General features: G+C 38.5%; 2 protein-coding genes across 2 annotated transcripts; one reads left to right on the top strand and one right to left on the bottom strand.

Moving 5' to 3' along the window:
* Window positions 1–6,167: 6,167 nt before the first annotated feature.
* harbi2 (harbinger transposase derived 2) lies at window positions 6,168–8,225 on the top strand. Its single transcript, XM_056754217.1, has 4 exons — window positions 6,168–6,608; window positions 6,686–6,801; window positions 6,885–6,996; window positions 7,072–8,225. The coding sequence occupies exons 1-4, from the start codon at window positions 6,176–6,178 to the stop codon at window positions 7,440–7,442; spliced, it is 1,032 nt and encodes a 343-aa protein (XP_056610195.1). The 5' UTR covers window positions 6,168–6,175; the 3' UTR covers window positions 7,443–8,225.
* Window positions 8,004–22,451, bottom strand: sema4bb (sema domain, immunoglobulin domain (Ig), transmembrane domain (TM) and short cytoplasmic domain, (semaphorin) 4Bb). Its single transcript, XM_056754205.1, has 15 exons — window positions 22,311–22,451; window positions 19,102–19,520; window positions 13,884–14,044; window positions 13,739–13,801; window positions 13,560–13,658; window positions 13,353–13,464; window positions 13,047–13,163; window positions 12,686–12,828; window positions 11,165–11,340; window positions 10,773–10,923; window positions 10,462–10,672; window positions 10,255–10,370; window positions 10,007–10,164; window positions 9,836–9,918; window positions 8,004–9,746 (listed from the first exon to the last, which is right to left on the bottom strand). The coding sequence occupies exons 2-15, from the start codon at window positions 19,259–19,261 to the stop codon at window positions 8,932–8,934; spliced, it is 2,565 nt and encodes an 854-aa protein (XP_056610183.1). The 5' UTR covers window positions 19,262–19,520; window positions 22,311–22,451; the 3' UTR covers window positions 8,004–8,931.
* Window positions 22,452–23,073: the final 622 nt, after the last annotated feature.

Below are 23,073 nucleotides of genomic sequence, written 5' to 3' on the forward strand. Positions count from 1 at the left end.
CGATTAGGCCTCAAAGTGAACTACAGCAAGAGTCAGCTGGTCCCAAGCCAGTCTGTAAAATGTAAAATTGTAAAATTTATCGCATCATTCTACACTAAAAATAGTTGAAAACCACACCATCACCCCAGATACTGGACAACATATTGCTCCTCCTTCGACGGTTTCGGAGACATGTCCAGCTTCCGCTCAGATTGGTGCTCAGGTTGATGGGCATGCTGGCATGAGGTGGGCGAACAGTCTACACTTGAAGCTTACATTTCACAGGAACAGACCTGTCAAACTGACGGAGCGATGCCTCCTTACCTTAAAACGTTGGAGGAGGAGATTATTTCTAATAAGAGGTGTAGCTCTGGGGATGATTCCCTCCCGTCGAGAAGTAGTACCGACCAACGCTTTCCTGACAGGGTGGGGCTCTGTGTGGTCAACACAGGATAGCCAGAGGGAACAGGAAACCCGAACAAACCTCAAAGAACATAAATACTTTGGAGTTGATAGCGGTATGACTAGCTCTGGAGCACTTTGGACCAGCCTTACAGAGCTGTCACATCCTCATGAGAATGGACAACACATCAGTTGTGTATCATATCAATCATCAGGGGGGTACGAGGTCTAGCCAGTCCCTGAAGGTGTCACAAAATCTTCTGATATGGGTCTTCCCTCTGTTTCAGAGCATCAGGGCAATGTGGCAGAGTTTCTGTCTTGCCGCAAACCTTCAACAGGGGAACCCACTATTTGTACTTCCTCTTAGCAATAACATCTGCAAAACGTGTTGGTGAACTCCATGCATTGTCAGTCAGCACATCCTGCATGTGTTGGAACCTGGACAACACTATGCTGTTGTTGTGGCTTTATCTTCATTCTTTCCCAAAAGGCTCTCAGCATTTTTCCAGAACCAGTCAATTGAGTTGACAGCACTTAATCCTTCTATGGTTGCACAAGATAACGATCGTATTGAACTACAGCGCCCAGTGCGGGCACTGCAGGCAAACTGAAGGCCACAGAGAAATACTGGGGTCAGGACCAGCTCTTCCTTTGCAGCGGTGGACCAAAAAAGGACAGCCTTTGTCAAAACAGAGGCTGTCACACTGGGAGGGGGAAGTAATCTCCCAGGCATACAAGAACAAAGGCCTTGCTGTACCAAAGCACATAAAATGTCATTCGACTAGGGCCGTCTCAATGTCCTGGGCCACATTGAAGGGTGTCCCACTAAGGGACATATGGAAAGCTGCGACCGGGTCATCTTCTCACACCTTCTCTAGATACTACAGACTTAACGTGGCAACCCAAGGGGCGATGGAGAAGGTCATGCTGTGAAACTCTTCAAAATCTGCGTAAAGTGAGGGAAACCTCCTTGCGACCTTGCTGTTCTTAGGCAACCAGTAAGCACTGCCTTTGGCTGTCAGTTAGAACGAAATAGAACGAGAGTTACGTATGTAACTACGGTTCTATGAGTTCTGGATGACCGCCAGAGTGCTCTGACACTCGGAGTCTAGAGAGAAGATTCTGTATAGACAGTTCCCGTCACGGGATTAAATAGGGGTTGATCCCAATGACATTCCGGGTCATGTGTGACGTAGTTGATATTAGACACGACCTGTGCATGAGCAAAGAGAGACACGATTCAGTATGAAGCACTGCCTCTGGCGGTCATCCAGAACTCATAGAACCGTAGTTACATACGTAACTCTCGTTTTATATCGTTTTTTGTTATATTTTTTAAGGCATCTACTTAGCGGTTGGAACCGGAAACGGTATACGTCCATAATGGTGCGTGACGTCAGGCTTAACAAGCGGATTGGATGCCAGGTTTATTAATGTAGGAATCAGTGTTCATGGGGTGCTTTGCATTGACTATTTATGGGTAAAAATTATCAGGTAGGCTGTGATTTATAAGGGGAAAATTGTTTGCAGGTGTGTGTGTGTGTGTGTGCAAGGTTTGATAAATCTCCATTTTTGTTTGCGAACGGCCTTTTCAGCATTCTAGCATACTTTAATTTATAAGAAGATTTCTACGCACAGTTTTACAAATGAGGCCCTAGGTATATGAAGGTAAATCAGTAACAAAACTTGAGAGCATGTAGATTTCAATTTGTGAACTTGTAAAGTAAGTATTTGTACCTGTACACTAAAATGTACACTCACAGCCCCAATGTGAAAACTTGTAAAATAAAAAACTGAAGTTGAATGTTGAGATTTGCACTCGTGGACACTGGCATTTACGAAATACATTGGGAGATACAAATGTATTGCACATATTTACACGTTTTCCTAGATTCGGATTTGAATTGCAAACACAAAAAGACATCTACAACCTCTCAAACCTGTCACTGCAGTTTCAAATCTTCCTGCCTTGACTTTTGCTACTACTTTCGCGATAAACCCGTTGCAAAACTACCTTGTGCACTTGAAACCTCATAGGCGAGAGAAGGAGCGGCATTTGATGACGTCATGCGCCTGAGCCACTCTGCCCCCTAACGGCAGGAAAATCACAATAAAAATGTGTAAATAAGTGCAATACGTTTGTATCTGCCAATGTATTTTGTAAATGCCCGTTTACACATTTGTGACTTTTTTTCTGCAATTTCAAATTTAGAAGACAGATTTTGTGAAATTTGTCCTTCAAGTGCAAATCTTAACCATCAGTTTCTTTTTTTTTATTTTACACGTTTTCAAAAAGGGGCTGATAGTGTACATTTTAGTGTACAGGTACAAATACTTACTTTACAAGTTCACAAATTAAAATCTACATCCTCTCTAGTTTTGCTACAGGTTTACCTTCATAAGAAAGGGGGCTATCTGAGGAAACATGAGCGAGGATACACTCCTTTGCGGAAGTGTTTTATCCACTAAACCTGACGCGCGTGTTATTCCCACCCTCCCCCCCCCCCCCCTGCACATCTATTCAAACATGCATGAATGTAAAAATTTAGTTTTTTCTGTAAATGTATACCTAGTTCAGTCAAGATTTCATTTAATATATTAATATAGTTAATATTTATGTATAACATATCTTTTATAAACCTTATATACATTTCTGACCACTTTTAAGCATGTTTTTAACTTATTTTATTGTAGTGCTGATTATGAAATCGGGCTTAAGAATGTATTTAACTTTATTGTTTATATGTTCAATGTTAACAGTCATCATTAGTTGACTCTCTGGTGTGACGCTAAAGCTTAAGATATATGCTTCGTCCCAAATCGCGCACTTTTAAACTATTCTACGTCATTTTGAAGTATAAATAGTGTAGCATAGGAAGTAGCCGAATGATGCACTTTTTCGACCGAAAATCTGAAGTGTGGAGAAAAGGAAACGAGATGCACAAATGAGAATTGAGAAGCACCCCTGTTTTGGCTAGAAGGGATACAGCTACCTCCACTGGGCACCCGCACCCGCACTTCAATACCGCATATTTTTGGTCACTCTGGCAACAGTTAATTAATATTTTTATTATTGTTGTAAGTTTAGGGTTGCGGTAGGTGTAGGCATTAGCTAATGTAATTTATTGTAATTTTACGGCGAGATTTTGCATCACTTCCGGCCGTAGCTGCATGCCTACTAGCCATAACAGAGTGATAGCGCCAGCCATCGTCTTAAGTGTACGGGTTAACGCCTGGTTGAGCTTTGCGCTCTGGCGACAAAAAAAGAGGAATCATGACGAGTGGGTATTATTTTTTACTTGTGTTTTGAAATTATGCTCGCACTTATTAATGTAAAACGGAGTACTTAATGGATTATTCGTTGTCACCATTAGTGCGTTATCAAAGCTAACTGACTAGCCTGGTACGTTGTTTTCTGTAAAGTCCCCGAAATTAAACAAAGGCATTAACCAGGCAAAGTGCTGTTTTGTGGTGGGCTAACCGACGACAACTTATATTATTTATAAGTCAATCTTGCAAAAAATATGTAAATGCTGTTAAGGAAGTTAGTTTATTTTGGTAAAGTTGAGGTATGCTTAACATTAAGCTAACTTACGTTAGAATGTAACTAATAATATCAGAGTAATTGCAACTTTGAAAATATTGTAAAGGCTTTTTGTATTAACGGGGGTTTTTGTAAGACCGGGGAGTTTTTCCTAATTTCATCGATAGTTTTTCGTAGCGTTTTGCGTGTAGATGTTTATGTTATGAAAGCTCTCTGGCGCCCTCATTGCCACGTTGGCCTAGCTTCTAGCACACGCATCTCCGCGGATTGGATTGTACTGTACACAGAATTATGTTTACAGATAGCAAAGAACAGCTTCCTTCAACCATATTCCCCCAGGCTATACTGAATAGATTATAGTTAGCAAATGTAACCTTAAATATTACTGTAAATTTAATAAAAGGTTTAACTGTTATCATTTATTCAACATGCAGATGCGTTAATCAAAAGCGAGATGAAGAGAGAGAGAAAACTTTTAACATTTTATCAAAGTAATTAACAATAAATTTACAGTTAGGTATTGGTAAGGTGAATGTAGAACAGGTGTGTGCCACAGTGTCATTTGAATCCTCCAAATGGCTTTAGTTTAATAAATGGTACAGACAAAACTCCGAATCCATGTGTGATTCGCATCCATTCAGCATCATGTCACTATTTCATGCATGCATTATGTAAACCCCGGTAAGGATTCATGTGTTTTAATTGCTCTTAGAGAGCATGAAAGAAAGATTTTGTTATACATTTATCCATTTTGCATGTTTCAATTGGTTGGACATCTGAAGAGGTAGCATCTCTCCTGTAGTGTTTGATGTTTTGATTATGCCATCAAAACTCATGCTTAAGTAAGAAATTGCATTTTTATAGCTGTTCACTGTCATGATCTTTGTGTATTAAAGTGATACATTAGATCATCACTAAAGAACAGACATGCATGTTCTGTAGGGGGAAATCAGCGTGAACTTGCTCGTCAGAAGAATGCAAAGAAACAGTCTGACCAAGGCAAAGGAAAAAAAAGTGAAGACGGCCTCTCTTCAGCTGCACGTAAGCAAAGGTACAACCCAAGATCGTCAAGCTTTTCTACTAAGCATACTGTTTGACTGTTTTTGTCACTTTTTGTGAATGATCATCACCCATAATTTTATGAAAGAATTTAGAAATGTATGGGATTTAAACATGGATCCACCACCTGTAGATAGATTGAGATTCAAAGAGCGTAATTTTAGATAAATATAATTTTGTATGTGTTTGTTTCAGAGATGCTGAAATCATGCAACAAAAGCAGAAAAAGGCAAACGATAAGGGGGATCCTAAGGCCAAATAACCAGAGGAGGACATTGTGACCAACATGCCATTTTGACCAACATGGCCTGATAGTCTTTTGGTCATGAGAAATTATATTTCGTTGTGTAGATTTGTAGACCTGGACATGGATTCTCTAATGTTTCACCACAAAGTCTATAATGTGTTGAAAAGGGCATATCACCAAGACAGTGCATAAGAATTTTTTGTTGTTTTTTTCTGTTTATATGTGGTGATAAATTACAAATAATCAGAACAAGCCCAAATAAATGTCACTTTCAAAACATCTGGATATCTGGATCTCATACTTTTTAAGTGCCCTTCTTGATAAACTGTACATTTTATTTCCCAACTTGTAATTAATCTACATCTCTAAAATGTGTGTGGTACAATTTAGTTTTTCTTCTTTTTTTTCAATCGGCAGGCCTATCACTACATAAATCATATAAAATTATATTTTAATTATACAGTAATTACCTTTTTCATATTTTTAGATAAACTTTTGAAGAATGCCTGATGTCAACGACACAAGGCAATATTACACACAAAGTCGCATCACATGTGGGTATATAGGACATCTTCATGAGCTATTTATATTAGAATGATGTTGTGGTTTCTCCAGATTATATGACTATCTTAATATAACATACTTTTCTTTATCCGAATGTTTTATATTTGTACCTTTTATTACTAACATCATTTTATTATATACTGTGGGAGAGAAAACCGTGTACGTGAAATCTGAAGCATTCATCTAAAAGCAAGTTACAACTGTCTACTAAAATAAAAGAATGAATGCAAGTGAGTAAACGACATCTTTGCTGGATATTAGAGCGACTTTCCTATCAAACAACAGTCCGTATCCCGTGATACTGTGTCTACTCTGTACCAACTGTAGGTGGCAGTAAATGAAATTGTGAACAGCCGTGTGTGAGACGTTTACTCACAGCAATGGCTTCGCCGTTTCTGGAGAGTCCTGTGGATCTAGGAGCTCAAATTGTAAAAAGAGCACTTCGTGGGGAAAGGGTGTTGAGAGACAGACAAAACCCACTTGCCTTCCCTGATGAATATTTATACGAGAATTACAGATTTTCGTCGGAAGGAATCGTGTATCTTTGTCGGCTTCTTGAGCGCCACATTAAAAATCCGACGCGGAGAAGTCAAGCGATCAGTGTTCCTCAAATGTTATGTATTGCCTTGCGTTTCTTCACAAGCGGTACATATCTGTATGCTGTGGGTGATGCCGAAAAGATCAGTAAAAACACTGTCTGCCGAACTATCCGCCGGGTGGTCATGGCACTTCAGAGATATATAAACAATTTCATTGTGTTCCCTGGTCACTTACCCACTTATGCCATAAAGGAGGGTTTTCGTAAAATAGCTGGTAAGGTGGATTTATAAACGACCCGTGAATACTATCCACATAAAGGTTTTCTAAACTACGTTTTTGATCATTAAAAGGATTCCCCAAAGCCATTGGAGCAATAGGTTGCACACGCATTGCAATTTCTAAGCCCGTTAGAGAGATTGAGGCTGACTATATTGACAAGAAATTCACTCACAGCCTCAATGTTCAGGTATGCCTTTTGTACTCTTCAGCTGACTTGTCATCTTTGATGCAATGCAGATGTTTGCACTGTGTTCCATCTGTGCTTTACAGATGACATGTGACCATCAGTGTATGGTCACAAGCTTGGATGCTAGATGGCCTGGATCAGTACATGACTCCCAAATTTTCAACTCATCAGTGTTGTATCAGCGCTTTAAGGACGGTAAGGCAAAACGTCATCTATAAGAACATACTTTATCTTACAAATTACCTTACTTTATTTTCTGTTAATGGACAGGGCTATATGATGGCGTCTTGGTAGGAGACAGAGCATATGCTTGTCAGAGCTTTTTGATGTCTCCCTATCAGAACCCAGAGACACAACCGCAGCATAACTTCAACATGACCCTTGGTCAAACAGGGCTCATGATGAAAAGGACTTTTGGCATTTTAAAGTCACGGTTTGGATGTCTCCGTGATCTAAGGGTGTCACCAGAACGGGCATCACAGATCGTCGGTGCGTGTGCCGTCCTCCACAACATAGCTACTATAAGAAAGGAACGAGTGCCACAGGAACACCACATCACTCCTGATGACGTTGATCCTGTTAGCCCGGATCACCCAGCTGGCAGAGTTATGCGAGATAACATAACTACACAGTACTTTTAGCTAAAATTCAACAAAGGTGCACTGGAATGCACAAGAATATCTACAGTTACCCAAAATCTTATAAATGTTAAAAATAATTTGATTTCTTTAAAGGGATAGCTCACCCAAAAATGATAATTCTGTCATGATTTACCTTGAGGGTGTCAAGTTGTTCCAAAATGTTGAACACATATTTGGACGAATGTTAGCAACTGACATTTTTTGGGCATCCTTGAATTAGTGGAGTACTTCACGAAAGAATTTCATTTTTGGATGGACTATCCCTTTAACAGTTACATGCATTTAATTTAATATACTCTGAACTGTATTTAATATTATTTCAAAGAGGGTGACACTATATGACTATGTTTTGGAAAAAAAACAGAACATTTTTTAGCTGATGCAAAATTGTATTTTGCATGTCAAACTGTGAGGACTGCACTCATTTCACTTTAATATTACAAATCTTGCCCAGAATACTGTCCCAGGATGCTGACAGTGACCTACTACTTACAAACACTGAAAGACAAAAATAAAGTGCCTGAATGTACAATGTTTAAAACAACTGTCAAACAATGTCAATAAAGTATAAAAGATCAAAATCTATTTACCATTCAGTACACAAAAGCTGAAAAATGGAATGTTTAAAAAACAAGCATTTCACAGTTAAACTGGGTTATGTATGCAAATTATGTCCCCCTAAAGATTTTTTGTAACAATTCCAAACCGGTTTGTAAAACTAACTAGTAGCTCCATCACACCTCAAACAGCTTATATACCAATAAACAACTCTTTTTAACACTGGCAGCATCATACATGGTATCCAATTTTTTTGTGTCCAAATGATCTACAATATTCGTTCTGGTCATTACCTCACACCTTATACAAGTACTAATTAATGTTGTTTACTTTTTATGTTATGGTATTATTGTACAGTAGCATATTGTTTCTGTGTAGAATGTTGCCAGAATCTGTCTATTGGACCATGCTGTATTAAACACTTGTGAATGTGGTAACAATGAATGTTGACTTTTGTGCTTTACATGTTTTCATATGTACATTCAAAGGAATTAGAAACCTTATCGTTCCTTAATGGTCATCCTTATACATTTTATCTTCAAGCACATATTCCTTCTTTGAATTTCTTCATACTCGACGTACCATTATAGACGCCAGGCATTTTTAAGATGTCCCTTTTCTACATTTGAAGAAAACAACAACCTTGTTATCTCCAACATGACATGAAATTTAACTTCGGTTTTCGACTCAAAGCAGACTTGAGGGCATTGTCTAAATTAGTTCAAATCTGGCCATTTACACAAAGCATGGCACCCTGAAATGATGCCTAGAGTACCTCTGTTCGCACTTAAGTGGCAGTATATCTCTATCCCTCCTTTCACTTGTGATCAGGGCTTTAAAGTCATTCGGTAAAGCTGCCCATTGACAACAAAGTGAACATCAGGAGAGTTACATTGTATTTGGGTGGGATTTCCATATCACATGCACATATTTATACCACGGAGTCTCTGATCTCAGAACCCAAACGGACCCGTGGGCGAGGGGAAATGTCACTGATCTCCACATGACTGTCTTTAAACCCATTCTGTGGTGTTTGGGTGAGTGTCTGTGCTTCCACAGAGTTCTGCTGTGGTAATGTGTTTGTGCAAGAAGTCTCTGGTGGAGAGATTATGTAGCTACAGTTTTCCTCCAATGTCTGGTAGCTTTTGTGGTCTGATGGGGAGGTTGGAAGCACACCACCATTCAGGGGTAAACTCTCCCCAGGTCTGACTGGGCTTTTCTGGGCTCCTCCAGTTTGCTCTCCTCCCCTTAGCATCTCCTTCATCCGGCCCCTCTGTCGGTATACCAGAGACAGGCCAAAGGAAAGCACACACATGGCTAACAACACACACACCACCGCTAGCTCAGTGCCATACGTCTTGATGCGCTGTTGAGCAGAGCGCGAAGATTCACCGGACAGGATGTCTGACGATATGCCCTGAATTATAAAAGGTTCTTCCATCCGTCCTAAATTGGTGGTCATCTCAGACAAAGGTTCTGCTCTCACGCAGTAATTGGCCAAGAGCTGCCGGAAGCCACTCTCCTCCGACCAACAAGAGAAGATCTCCTCACATCCAGCTCGGCCACTGACTACCAATCCACCTTCTGGGCTCTGAAACAGGAAGTGACTTACATCTGGTTTGTACAGCCATTTTCTGTGGGCGTGGTTGGAGCGAAGCTTGCAGGGCAGCAAACGAAGAGTGTTCACAGGGACGACAATGAGCTGGCAGTCAGACGACAGTGCACTTGGGAAGGAACGTGGTAACACTAGAAAAACAGAGAAAAGTTATGCATTACAATCAATGAATGAAGCAGACGATATGTGTTTGGGTGTTTTTAACAACATTCAAGTTTACCTGTGTTCTTAGAGTCAGTATGAAACAGTGTGCTTTTACATTTTGATAGGGTGTCTGCCATCTCTATATCCTGCTGCCAATGTCTGAAACATAAATAAAATGTTTAAAGCAGTAGTAAATGCAACTCCCTGTTCAATGCTTTCTGGTGAAAAGAATCAAAGAGAGACCAACTTTTGTTTTGGAGTTCCTGTGACATCAGTGCAATGTGTGCCTGTCCAGGCGCAGTATGGGTCTTTGGCTAAAATACACTCCCCACAGTTGTTATGGAAACTGCAGTTTGCTACTGGCAGCTGCACAATGCCAGAGTGTGACGACACAAATAACAAACCCTGTTTGATGAGAAGGAGAGACAGCGAGTGTAAGAAAAATAATGTACAACCAGAAAATCTTCTTAAACTTCATTCAAATCATACACACACCTTTGTTGAGTCCAGCTCTATATGATGTACTGGTTGTGGCTCTAGAAACAGACTGATCTCCTCAATGATGTGCATCGTACCAGCCACATTCACAGCCTTTTGCAAACGTCCATCGTCTGCAAATGATGAAAAGACAATCAGTGACCATGACAGTTATGGAGAAAACAGACATCACAAACCAAATAACAAAATAAATCCTTCACATACCCGTGCCGATAAACATCACATCGTAAGCCCTGTGGAGGCCTTGCACATGGTGCACAGCAATTTGTGTGTAGCGTACAGTGTGTGTGAAGAGCACAGCCTGACTTTTAATCGGACTGTCCATCAGGAAGTGATCTTTCACAAAGTTTAGCACCTTATCTGGCATATCAAGGGACGACTCTATTCCCATCTGCCTTGAAGCATTGGTAATACACTGAAGAAAGGAAACACATTAGATTGGTGAAGAGCTTTAGAAACACCCAGTGATAATATCAAGTGTATATGTGAGTTAATGAGTAAGTGGTTTGTCTCACCATTCCAGGTCGTGGTTCAGGTACGGAGAGTGTGTGTTTGTACCATTGTTGTGTCTCTCGATTGACCTCTTTGTAACGACCATTAAACGCTTGCTCTACTAGATCCATGCTGAAAATACACACGGCTGAACTGCCTGCCAGACCTTTGCTCCTGCAAAACAGACATAAAGATTGTTTAATTAGCATGAATAGAAATAAATTACAATAAGTTTTTATTTTTTCAAAACTCACACAGCATAATTTCCAATGTGTTTATCAAACATTGTTGGCAGAGCATTTAGCAAAGCATTTATCACTGATCAGTCTTATCTTCCTTCACTTTATTATATCTTCTTCAAATTTCTTTGGGAAAGAGTGTGTGCTAAATGTACATATTCTGTATTTCTGCTTACCACTGAGAAGTAAAGACTGCATAGAGGAGTGTGTCACTCTGCTTTTGAGCTGGAAGCACATAAATATCCTGTATGATGTTAAACGGAAAGCCATCGTCTGGGAGCGAACACAAGAGCTGGGCTTTCAAAAATGTGGTCCACTTCTTCTGCAACACTCTCTCCCCACCCTGATCCTCCTGATGACATAAGCATACAAAAGAAAAACCTTTATTGTAATATTTATTAAAATGTTTAGCAAAGAAAATATAAATGACCAGCAGGGGGACTCATAACTCCAGCCTATATATCAAGGCCTGTTTCTTTTGACAAAATAAGAAAAACCTACCAAGTTTTAGTGGTGGCACTAAATAGTTACATAATGGTACTTTTATAAACATATAGTTACTGTTTGCTTCTGATATACCATGGTATTTACACGGTACCAAGCATGGGCCGGTGTGATAACCTTAAAGTCACCATGAAACTTCTTTTCTGTATCATGACGTGTATCGGCTTTTGAAATTAGAAAAAAAAATTAGGCCGGGGGTTTATTTTGCCCTTCTCTTTTTGATTGGCAAGTTGGGCCTGGAGGGGAAGGCTACAGATACCTGGCCATTGGTCAGTCAGTATAGTCCTCCCTCTTTTTTGTTGCTGAGCTCATGTGGTGAAGAGTTGATTTTGAGAGGGGAGAGGATTTTGATTAAAGATTACAAGTGCAAATGAATTAAAAAATAATAATATTGTGCACAGATAAATAATTTATAATAACCCCTGCAACACTGTAGAAAACATTTAGAATTTTCCTGCTTGATTGTGTCTAAATTTTGCTTCGTCAACACTCAATCAAGCAAGATTTTTTTGCGGTTTCGCAATTTTTTTAATGGTTTCACGGTATGTTGCAATAACAACTTTAAAATGTGTTCCTTTAAATGTCTGGGTAAAAACATTTTCCCCCATTGAAGACAATATATTTTATTTTTAAGCGACACAAAATATTTGGAACAGTAGAAAACACTTTTTTTGTTCCCACCCATTTCTAGTAATTAGTTTACATTGCTTTTCTAGTAATGAAACTTATAGTCATACATGCATATATAAAAAATTAAATGCAGATGAGCAAACATCAAATTATGCATAAACAAAAACAGCACAGAACTTCCTGGATTCCTGCACTACCGTTTTTGATGAGACAAAAAACAGCTCAGACCTTGATAACAGTGTAAGATAAATTTTAAGTTGTTTGAAAATGGTGACCTTTATAAACCGTGGTATACCTTGAACCCACTAATCAGCCCATGCTTGATGGTACTACAAGTAACTTTAGAAAATACCTTTGAACTATGATGTCAATTTACTTACTACACAATCTTAATTTGTGCATGGCCATCAGCATGTTATAAGTTAATATTTTGATTTCATTTTGGCCTTCAAATGTTTGGCTGTGAAGAGGCTAATTGCATAATAATGTATTTTATGTGGGCTTTATCAGCTTTATGCTAATTTTATCAATCCAGTGTGAACTGCTCGAATACTTCACATTACCTTACACACACGTGCAATCCTGGACACTCTGGTGTTATCAAAAAAGTCAAACTCCTTCCCCATCTCACTGAAGAAAAAGTAGATCTGATCATAACCTTCCTCATCTGAACCCAAAATATGAGCAGAACCTACAAACGCTGGATCTGAAAGAGCACCAATACAATGTCTTTATACAATAATACAGGGAGCATTAAAAATACAGTACAACTGTTTCTCAATATAAGTCAGCATCAGTCAGTCATTTTATGGTTTCAATATGCGTGAGAAAGAGTAGTTCAGTAATCACTGATATGGGCTTTTATTTTTAGATATGTTTCTCGTAAGAGGTCCCTTGTGGTTAAATATGTGTGTGTGTGTTTACCCTGGAGCCAGTTAAGAGAGTTTTCTGTTTTTAGAGGAGCGCCAGACCCTAGACTCCTATATATGGTGGGTTCATTTCCCTGGAAGTTACTGACAGTAGCCGTGTACAGCTCCCCGCCTGCAATACAACAAAACATATTATTTTGCAACAAAATAATAATGTTCACTGAACACGGCCAAGATTATATAGAAGTGGAGCATGGCGCTATTACAAATCAGATCATGTACTGATAAGGTCGCTTTGTATTAAAAAAAAGAAAAGAAATGTAAAATGTAGGCATGGATGTTTCTGCATGTGTAAACTCACCAACTATAATAGCTGTAGATCTGGATTCTGGATTAAAAGGGCAACGTAAACGGCCATCCTCCAAAACATGTTGACCCAGTTCACCGCTCTCCAGAGAGAAATTCAAAATGTTCTACAACAAATTCAAGAGATACATGAACACTGATCAATTACGAGAAAATTAAAAATCAAACACACATCCAGAGGCAAACAGATAGGAGAACTCACAATGTAAGCACACGTGGGGCTGAAGGCATATGTCCCACACACATACAGATGTGTGCTATTCAAATGGAGTAAAATCTTGATGTAATTGAAACAGTCCGTCTGAAACACAAAACAAAAGTGAGTAACAAATATTTTTGTAGTTTCAGTTTTTTTATTTACACACGCATACACACACACACCTGAGGGTCCTTTCCCTTAAAGCTGCATTCTGTCCTTTTTCTTTCAGGTGTGTTCCATGAGAGCTGCAAAACACACCAATTAAAATAAAAATCCACTTCTACACACACACAAGTGTTTTCTACGAACATCGTCACATGCACTTACAGTTCTCTGAAGATACGTTGCACTGATGTCGTCCAGGCTGAGAGAGAATATGTTCTCCTTGGCTCCCACATACAACTTGCCCTCATCTGGGCTCAGCAGAAGTGTTGAGTAGTTATATACACCCTCCACTGAGAACTCTCTCAACGGTCGTCCTTCTGCATCTGTACACACACGAAACGGTCTGTCATAATTGGTTCCCCGCTTAGAGTGTGTGAAGATGTCCCACGCATACAACATGTGCGAGCTTACGCTTCTCAGGCTGTTGTGATTGGTCGGTGCCTCTCTCTCAGTACACGTGTATTCATAAGCATTTAGCAATAAACAGTAACAATGGCGTCAACTTCACTTTATCATTTAAAAACATGCGGATCCATCGAAGTGTAACGGAGGTCTCCTAGTGCATGTGCAAACGTCAATCTTTGTAAGAGATCGTTATTATTTTCCTACTATGGCGAGGGAAATGACACCGGACATAATGGCGTCAATCTGGTTATATTAATTAACACTAATAACAGAAGCGTTAGTTGAGTTGGATAATAAAACAAGCAGAATGACCAGGATTCACTTGCAAGCAGGACTTCAAAGGACGTTTCATGGAAGTGTTTTAGAGGTAGGCTGCTACGCGCACATCAGTGTATTACACAGAAAAGCTTTCCCAGCCGATTTTAAAGTCATGAAAGCTCTTATTTGACTGTTGGTTATCTTAGAATGTGTGTAGCTGAATTCTTATTACCAGCTGTAGGACTGTGATGAAAGTAGTTTAGCACGTAGCTCCAAATACTAAATGTAGTAGATAAATGTTTACAATCTCTGATAACCAAACACTACTCCAGCGGCTCTTCCTCTTGTCTGAGAAAGGCCTCGCCCCTTTTTTGACATATTCCTTTGGGAGGAGGTTATTAAAACGTGGGGAATGGGATCTTTAACAACAGTTTCTAACAAGAACAAATGCTCTGTATAACACAAAAAAACATCATGCTACACAAAAGCATTAAACCTTTAGATCATACAGTCCATTTAAATGCATGTTGGATCCTCTGCATGTCATCTGTGTTTTACCCACATAAACAACACAATCTTGGCACATAAACCACCCTTTAAAGATTAAGCTAGGTTGCATGTCCAAGGTTTCCTGGCAAGGCACAGAGGTCATCAATGCTAACTTAAAATACATCCATTCTAATTGCATTTTCTATCATTAGTAATTACTGTGTGTGGCTGTGATACAGCGTACAGTACACCAGCCAGGGTTTGCAAATGGTTTTAATAGCTCTTGTAAATGTTTACAATCAAAGATTAAATCCTCCTGTGTGTTTGGCTAAAATGAGTGCACGTAACATTTGGACCTGTCTGGTAATGGGTCTTTTGGGAATAAGAACTGTTGTAGTAGTTCATGTAGCCCTAAAACAGAGTTAAGTTTTCGCAGATGAGTGTGTCTGACTCCGCAATAGGCTTTGCTGGACCAGATTACCTCTGCGCTCATTACAGAGTCAAACAGCATGTCCCTAGACAGGGCAAACGGGACAGAAAAACACACGCCGGAAGAAAACCGAGATGTTTTCTAAAGACTTTATATGGCGACTGAATCAAGTTGAAAGAAATGCTAAATCAGATGAAGGGGACTTTTTTCTGTCAATAAATATGTTGATCACAGTAGATTGCGAACAATGTTAAGATACAAAACACAATACCTGACATATTATAGAATGTGTTTAGTAGGGCTGGTCCGAATACCATTTTTGATAGGAGGGCGCTGGACATATTCTTCTGTCTAATAAAGGCAGGAATCTCTGTCTGTCTGTCTGTCTGTCTGTTTGCATTTTGAGTATGTTGAGAACCGTTCATCCATTAGACTTCAAGCGTGGCGGTGTGTTGCTGCGGACCCAAGGGAGTGCACTGTCTAGGGCTGTTCAATTCAGATTTTTTCTTGTCAATTCCTGGTTTGGCAATCAGAAAAACCAATACCAATATCAATACCAAAATCAATTCCTAGATGCTGTTTTCGATTCCTGCTCAATTCCCTGTTTTAATACAAATGTTTATTTATTATGAAAAATGTACACATTTTTAATTTAATACAATTTTCTTAGCTATCACTTTTTAACATTTATTTATAGTTGAATGTTTTTATAACAAAAACCTTAACCAAATATTTTCCAAATACTGTGCATATTCTGTGTAAATGACAGACAAATCTCTTGAGATCATGTACAAAGTAGCTCTATTTCTCTTTACTGACTAATAAACTCACACACGTTTTTTGCTAGTGTTCTTTATAATCTTCTCATTTGATATGTTGAAAAAGTTTTGTCCCAAATAAATAAGTTGTGAGACTGTGCTTTATTCATGTAATTCTCTTCACGTACATACTGAGATCGTCGGTAGAGAGTAAGAGAAGATGGTCCGTTTAAAGTCCGTCTGAAAAGACAAACGTACTTAATATGATTTGTTAAATTTGTGGATACATGTTATTATATCTGCTGTGTGCAATCAAGCCATTGCTTTTATGCATGCAGAATTTGTTATGTCATTCCCCAGCTATAGACTTCATCCATCAGTTTTTTCTGAAGTCTGTACTGTTTAAGACAAGAAACTAATGTGATTTAGTTGACCGATGACATCAGCTAAGGGGCGGAGCTTGTGCTTATGAATTCTATTAAAGTGGAATCGATTCCAACCTTTGGAATCAACTCTCGATTCTCAATGACCTAGCAGTGTCGCATTTTGGTGCAATATGCCCATTGCACACGCGACACATTCAGATTTAATCAACTTTTAATCAACTACAGAACAGTGCGAGCCGGAAGCGGCACGCCTCGCATTAAAATAGTTTCTTATAGTTTTTAATGGCAAATTATTTCATTTTGTTAATGTATTAAGTTCATTTAGGTACTATCATAGTTTTATTGCCAATTGCGCTAGAGTGAGGATTTAAATGCATAACATGATGGAGACATAAAAGTTCTTTTCAAAAGGTAAATTAGATGTTTGGTTCCTTTCTTTATTAGGTCAGTTAAGATTTTTTTTATATTTCTTGTTCAGTGAGGGGCGGATTTAGTGATGTGGGGGCCCTTGAAAAATTTGTCTATGGGGGCTCAATTATGCACACAACTTTTCACCAAAGTGACAGGGGAAAACTAAGCTTAATAAACACAGATACTCACTACTATTTAAAAATAATAATGAATTCCCAAATGAAAAACATGGGAAAAGAATACATCAGGGTTTTTCCTGGCTCAAAATGAGGTGGAGGTGGTGCAACGCGTGTGTAGGCCTACCATACCTTTAAGCCTCTTAACAAAACGTATATAAAAGTTCTAAAACAATTTGATGAAAATGACAACAAATAAGCTATATAAAGCATCACATTTATTCATTTTAATTTATTTATTTTAATATAAGCCGTTTAATAAGACTTTAGCCCATAAATAACCAGTCTAACTAAATGAGTGAAGCTCATTTAGGAGTACACTTAGCTTTGAACGATACAATGATCCTTTGCATTCTGTGTAAACGAATTGGTTCAAATGAGTCATTTGTTTGCGAGTCGTTCTGACCCAACATCATAGCTAAAAACATTACAATGATATACTGCAAGTTAATTTAGGAAACCTTTTCAAGAAATTGAACGTAAAACACCGTGAAACACAGCTAATACAGCTCCTAATATAACGTGAGCTCTTTTACTGAACTCTTCAGCATCTCATTGTGCTGGTTAATAAAAAACAGCACCTCCATTGTGGCGCAACTGCAGTTAAAAATGACAATCTGCTTAATGCACGCAGTGTTTTTTGTGAAGAAACGTATTTTTGACGAGAGTATGAGGCGGCACGATATTTGACTGAGACGGCCTACTCCTATTTCTTAATGCAGGAAAACCCTGATCTGGGATTATAATATAAAAAGTGTCCCCTCTCTCCGTGTGTTTTTCATGCATTTAAATGTGATCAAATGTCTGTACTAGTATGTACAGTATGGATCGTTAGCACTGTACTGACGTTATTATATTTTTGTATTTATGTGCCCAACAACCTTTCTACCTTTAAACTGGCCGCCCTCTCCTATCAACCGGGCAGTGCTCTTTGTTTGTAAGATGTGTCATTATAAATGTGTTGTCGGCGTTCATTGAGAAATACTCACCAGCACATTATCATTGCTCGTGCTGTGTCTGACTTTGGTGGGAGAGAGAGGCGCTGTTGCTGCAGGGGCAGCGGTGGAGTTTGTGTAGGGAAAGAATAGAGACTGGCAAAATCGTCTTTTTCCTCTTCACTGATGTAGCTGCGTTTCTTTGTTGTTTTATTTCCCTGCGACTTTATCTTCGTTTTGCAGCTAATGCACAAGATGGTGACACTCTTGCTGTGGGCAGTTAACTTTCTCTAGCTGGTGTCGAACTTGTCTCGCGCATATACGGTGCTAAAGGAATGGTCCACTCGAATCTATGATGGGGGGGGGGGTTAGTGCCTTTGCACAGATGTAATTACGTAAAACATTAACAGGGATATCCTGACAATTTTGATGATTACTTTGGGCTCTTCGTGGCTGCTGACAATGCTTATTGGTTAAGTCCAAACCTTCCTTTTGGAGGCCCCTGGTAGCTAGGGGCCCTAGACGATTGCTTAAATTGCCTAATGGGTAAGTCCTCCCCTGTGTTCAGGCACAATATGCAGTTTAATTGCCAAACGCGCCAGAAACTCGGATTTAAACACATGACGGACATGAGTCTGTTTAAATTCCTCATTCAGCTTCAGCTGTCACCGTAAGAAAAAAAACATTGTATACATGCAACCTGTGTCCTCCTCACCGGGTACCAAACTGCTCCAAATATTAGGTTTGTCAGACATCATCCAGATGAATCTTTCATTAATTGCTCTTGTGTTGTTTTGATAACATAAGCAGATCTGCGCAACACGCACATGGAGTTGAACACATAATAAATCACAAACTAGCATTTTTATAGCCGTATTACTTACAGAACTCAAATTCAAACTTGATGTGCGGCGGTGAAATGGAATTCGAATAATCAAATATTCTGGTCCAGCTCTAGTTTTTAGACATAATACTATGAAATTATTTATTATTTGAAGAACCTCTGAGAACTATAAAAATACATAGGTACATAAAAAATCTTAAATTGTTCTGTGTGTTCTAGGTTTCTCTAGGTGGGACTGTGTGTAGTAAATGAAGTGTAAATAGCTTTGGATAAGAAAGCATTACTTACTGTATGAGAACATGATGCGTGCTGTGATGTCATCTTCATTCGCCATGGTTGCTTGCACAACTCCAGCCAAAAAAATCCATATGGTCGAAGACAAGAGCCAGACAGAGTTTTTGGTTACCATGGATACTTGTTTCCATTGGACTTTACATTTGGTTTCCATGGCTACAGCTTCGTATTTGAAGATGTTTATATTCCAGGTGTCTTTGGTATTCAGGATGTGATGTTTACACCCCACTGTTGTTTATTAGTTCATTCAATTCATAAGGTCACCAATGTCCAGCCATATTTCAATGTCCTTAAGGAGGTCAATGGTGATGAAATATCAGACCGTTGTGTGCAAACACACACTTATTTAAAATGACAGATTCCTTTTGTTAGGGATCATTTACATAGAGAGTTCCAATTCTACTGTCTGGAATCTATGGAGAGAAAAACAGAAGCACATTTAGGGTCATGATTAGACAGAAAATAACAGCCTGAATGATGTAGCTTTACTAGGAGTGTATAATGAGAACACATTCATTTTACTGCATAAATGAGCACCCGAATTAACAAAAAACATCTGAATTCTCATATGGATTAAAGAACCTTGGACAGAAAATAAGTGATTGTTCATCAGTTACAAACATACCCAACACATGCAATAGCGCACATTGGAAAAAAGGCTGAATCTAATGTCCTCCTCAGCATGACATTATCCTAACAGAATTTGGAAATGCACCAGCTCCTCCATTTTGACCTGATCAGCTTTTAAGGAGGTACTGTATGTCCAGAAAACAAACAGCTGAGTAGTCTCTGTAGCTTCAAAGACAACATTAATAAAATATCCAAATTACAATTCTGTTCTCCGTCTGTTTATTAATATTTAAATGATCACATAATACTGAACTAGAATTGATCCAAAGAACGGCCTACTGTTTTGTTGTCTTATACTTACAGAAATAAATGCAAATCATTCAGGTCACTAATGGATAATAATTAAGTCACATATAACTAAACATATAACTGTAAAACAATATAAATATAAAATAATTATATAAAGTACATATATCTACAGTATGAATGCAAAAATGTTCAAAGCTACAAAGGAAATATGTGTGCCGTGTATACATCAGAAGTTCAAAGCTGCACCGTAAAAGTGTGTGTATAGATATCTGTGTAAATACAACCAAACACACAAAAACAAACAGACATATCAGCAAACCATGAAGTCTTCCATGTGTAAAGGAAACATAACTGTGCATCTGCTAAGACTCAGAATTAGACGGGCTCTTAAATGATTGAAGACTCAGATAAAAATAAACCATGCTTACACTTACATGAACTACAGCAGCCCAATCACAGCAATAAATTCCTATAAACAACAGCGTTTGTTTAAAACTCCCTACCATTAAGGCTCCAGTGTATGAAATATAGTGGCATCTAGCGGTGAGGTTTCGAATTGCAACCAACCACTCACTCCACCCCTTCCTTTCCAAGCACTACGGTGGCTGACACAGGACTGAGAGATGTCACGTCTTTGCCGAAGGAGATAGCGTATTTACGAACACGCTCTGTAGAGCATTATGTCCGTTTAGGGCTGGAAAAATAAGGCAAATTCCATGTAAAGGGGCATACCGTATGTAGATAGAAATTGCTCATTGATGGGTAATAAAAACGTTCTTTTATACACCTCTGGTGACATTTATAATATTGCATTTCCAATAAATGGATCCTCCAAAAAAATGACACAGTGGACCTTTAAGTATTTCTGTACTCATTAGCATTGCTTAATCCCCCTATTGTGATATATCAAAATTATATCATTATAATATCAAAGTGATCCAAGGTGATAACTCAAACCTTAGAATAGGGGTTGAATTACATAAACTCTGTACTTGCTCTTCAGACTAAACTCATCATGTCCACTCTTGTCTTCAAGTCCATTCTTTTTAACAATTACAAACAGTTGACTAAGAGTAGTAAAAAATAAACAATGTATAAACAATGCAAGCACAAATCTCACATTGGTCTGCTTTCTTTTACCTTCCTTGCAAGTCCTCCGGGCAAGAAATTCAATAAAGGCATCAATATCAATGACCTAAACTGAAACTTGTGACAAGCTTGTCTACAAGTTCAAGCAGTGGATATTGCACATCTGTGCAGGCACAGACAACAACCCGGTGCTCGTGTTCACACGGCAGAGGATGTTTTCCTGTCCTCACCAGCTCAAGGTGTGACACGGTCAGATCATCTGACAAACTATGCCAAATGGAGAGCTATCATTTGTCAACTCCCTACTGATTCAAAAAGATCAGAACAAAACCACACCGTGTTAACTAAAATACATAAGCATCAAATACTTCTTTGATGAGACAAATGAGGTATTCATTGTCATGTTTCCTTAGTCTTTGATACAAATGGCTGATGCTGTTGTAACAGAGCAGACCTCAAGTAAACAATAAAGCTCTGCTTTCATGTTTCTTCTCACTCATATCTCAAACACTGACAGTCAGGAATCACAGTCTGTTTAATAGCACTCAAGATTCAGCCTGAGAATACTAATATGAGAAATTTTTAAGTTACATTTAAAGTTGACCATTTGATAGTTTTCGATTATAGATGTGATATTTGAAATAGGTAATTTATCTAATGTGTTAATTATTATCAATTCTTCGCTCCAAAGTAGGAGGATAAATGTCACATGGCCAGAGGCATTTAAACAAAGCTCAAAGTCCAGCTAATGCAACTGAAAATAATGTTATCATGATCGGCAATGATAAAAGTCAATCGTTAATTTAATGTTGATTAATTTATTCACATAAAATCAAATTTCTATTTTTATACTTTGTTCCTTTCTTCTCTTTAGCACGTACTTGTAAGGTTTACTTTTCAGTGACTACTGAAATCACACATGGACAATCCAACACCACCTTGTTTATGAGCCCATTTCACCCACCCCCAACTCACTCACCCTCCACCACAAACATACGACACGCATGCTGAATCCTCATACACCTTTGTATCAAAGCAAATAAAACAAACGTAAATCGAGTACAAATAAATATTAAAAGGTTATTTTTTGCAACAAGTGGTTTATTGCACTCGTCATTTAACAGTTAAAGGTAATGCGTTCCTCTTCTTTGAACAATACTAAATCCTCGACAGTAACAGTTACCCCTCGATAGACCACCGCTGCCCCCAACTTATCGTATATTCATGTAACTTACCAGCAAAACGCTTAAAGCCATTGCGTCCCTCTCCGATGAGAAAGCGAGTTGATGTGACTATAAATGAGCCATAAAACGTATATACCCGCGTGTTTCTCTCGGTCCCGGTGAACTATAAAATTCAGCCGCTGGTTGCTTGGTTCACGGATCTACCGCCGAGACTCGACCCTCCTCCTCCACACCATTCAGTAGAGCCACACCTCTAACACATGAAACTAGAGGTGATCCATTTAAAGGGCCTTTATTCCTCTGTATTACCGTGAAACTAAATGAATGACTAAATGCTAAATACATGACAAAACAAATCATGATTTGAATTACTGTGTTTTCGACTTGTTCATTCAAACGTGTGTTTTGTAAAGAGTTGTGCTGTGATTTAAGTAAACGTTTAAAATAACTAAGTGTGATAAAGTGATACACTTTCAAAATGAGCTTAACGTGTTGTTTATAAACATTTGTAGACTTTTATAAAAAACAGAATAAAATAAAAAATAGTACTAATTCTTATTATTTTATATAAGTGCTCGAACTATTTTCAATTCAATTTATATAGTGCTTCTACAATGCTGCATTGTTTCAAAGTAGCATTACAGGAAGACAAAAAAGACCAAAAAAAGTTAGTATTAGTATTAAAGTAACAACCCTTATCTTTGCTCTTAAAACGAATCAAACTCAATTTTACTCAAGTAGTTACAATAGATGACGGCAGAGTGATCAAGTGAAAATGTTCAGTGGAGTCTGAAAAGTAGATTGTAGTTTCACT

Source organism: Triplophysa dalaica, chromosome 1 (assembly GCF_015846415.1).
Source record: "Triplophysa dalaica isolate WHDGS20190420 chromosome 1, ASM1584641v1, whole genome shotgun sequence".
NCBI classification, from domain to species: Eukaryota; Metazoa; Chordata; class Actinopteri; order Cypriniformes; family Nemacheilidae; genus Triplophysa; species Triplophysa dalaica.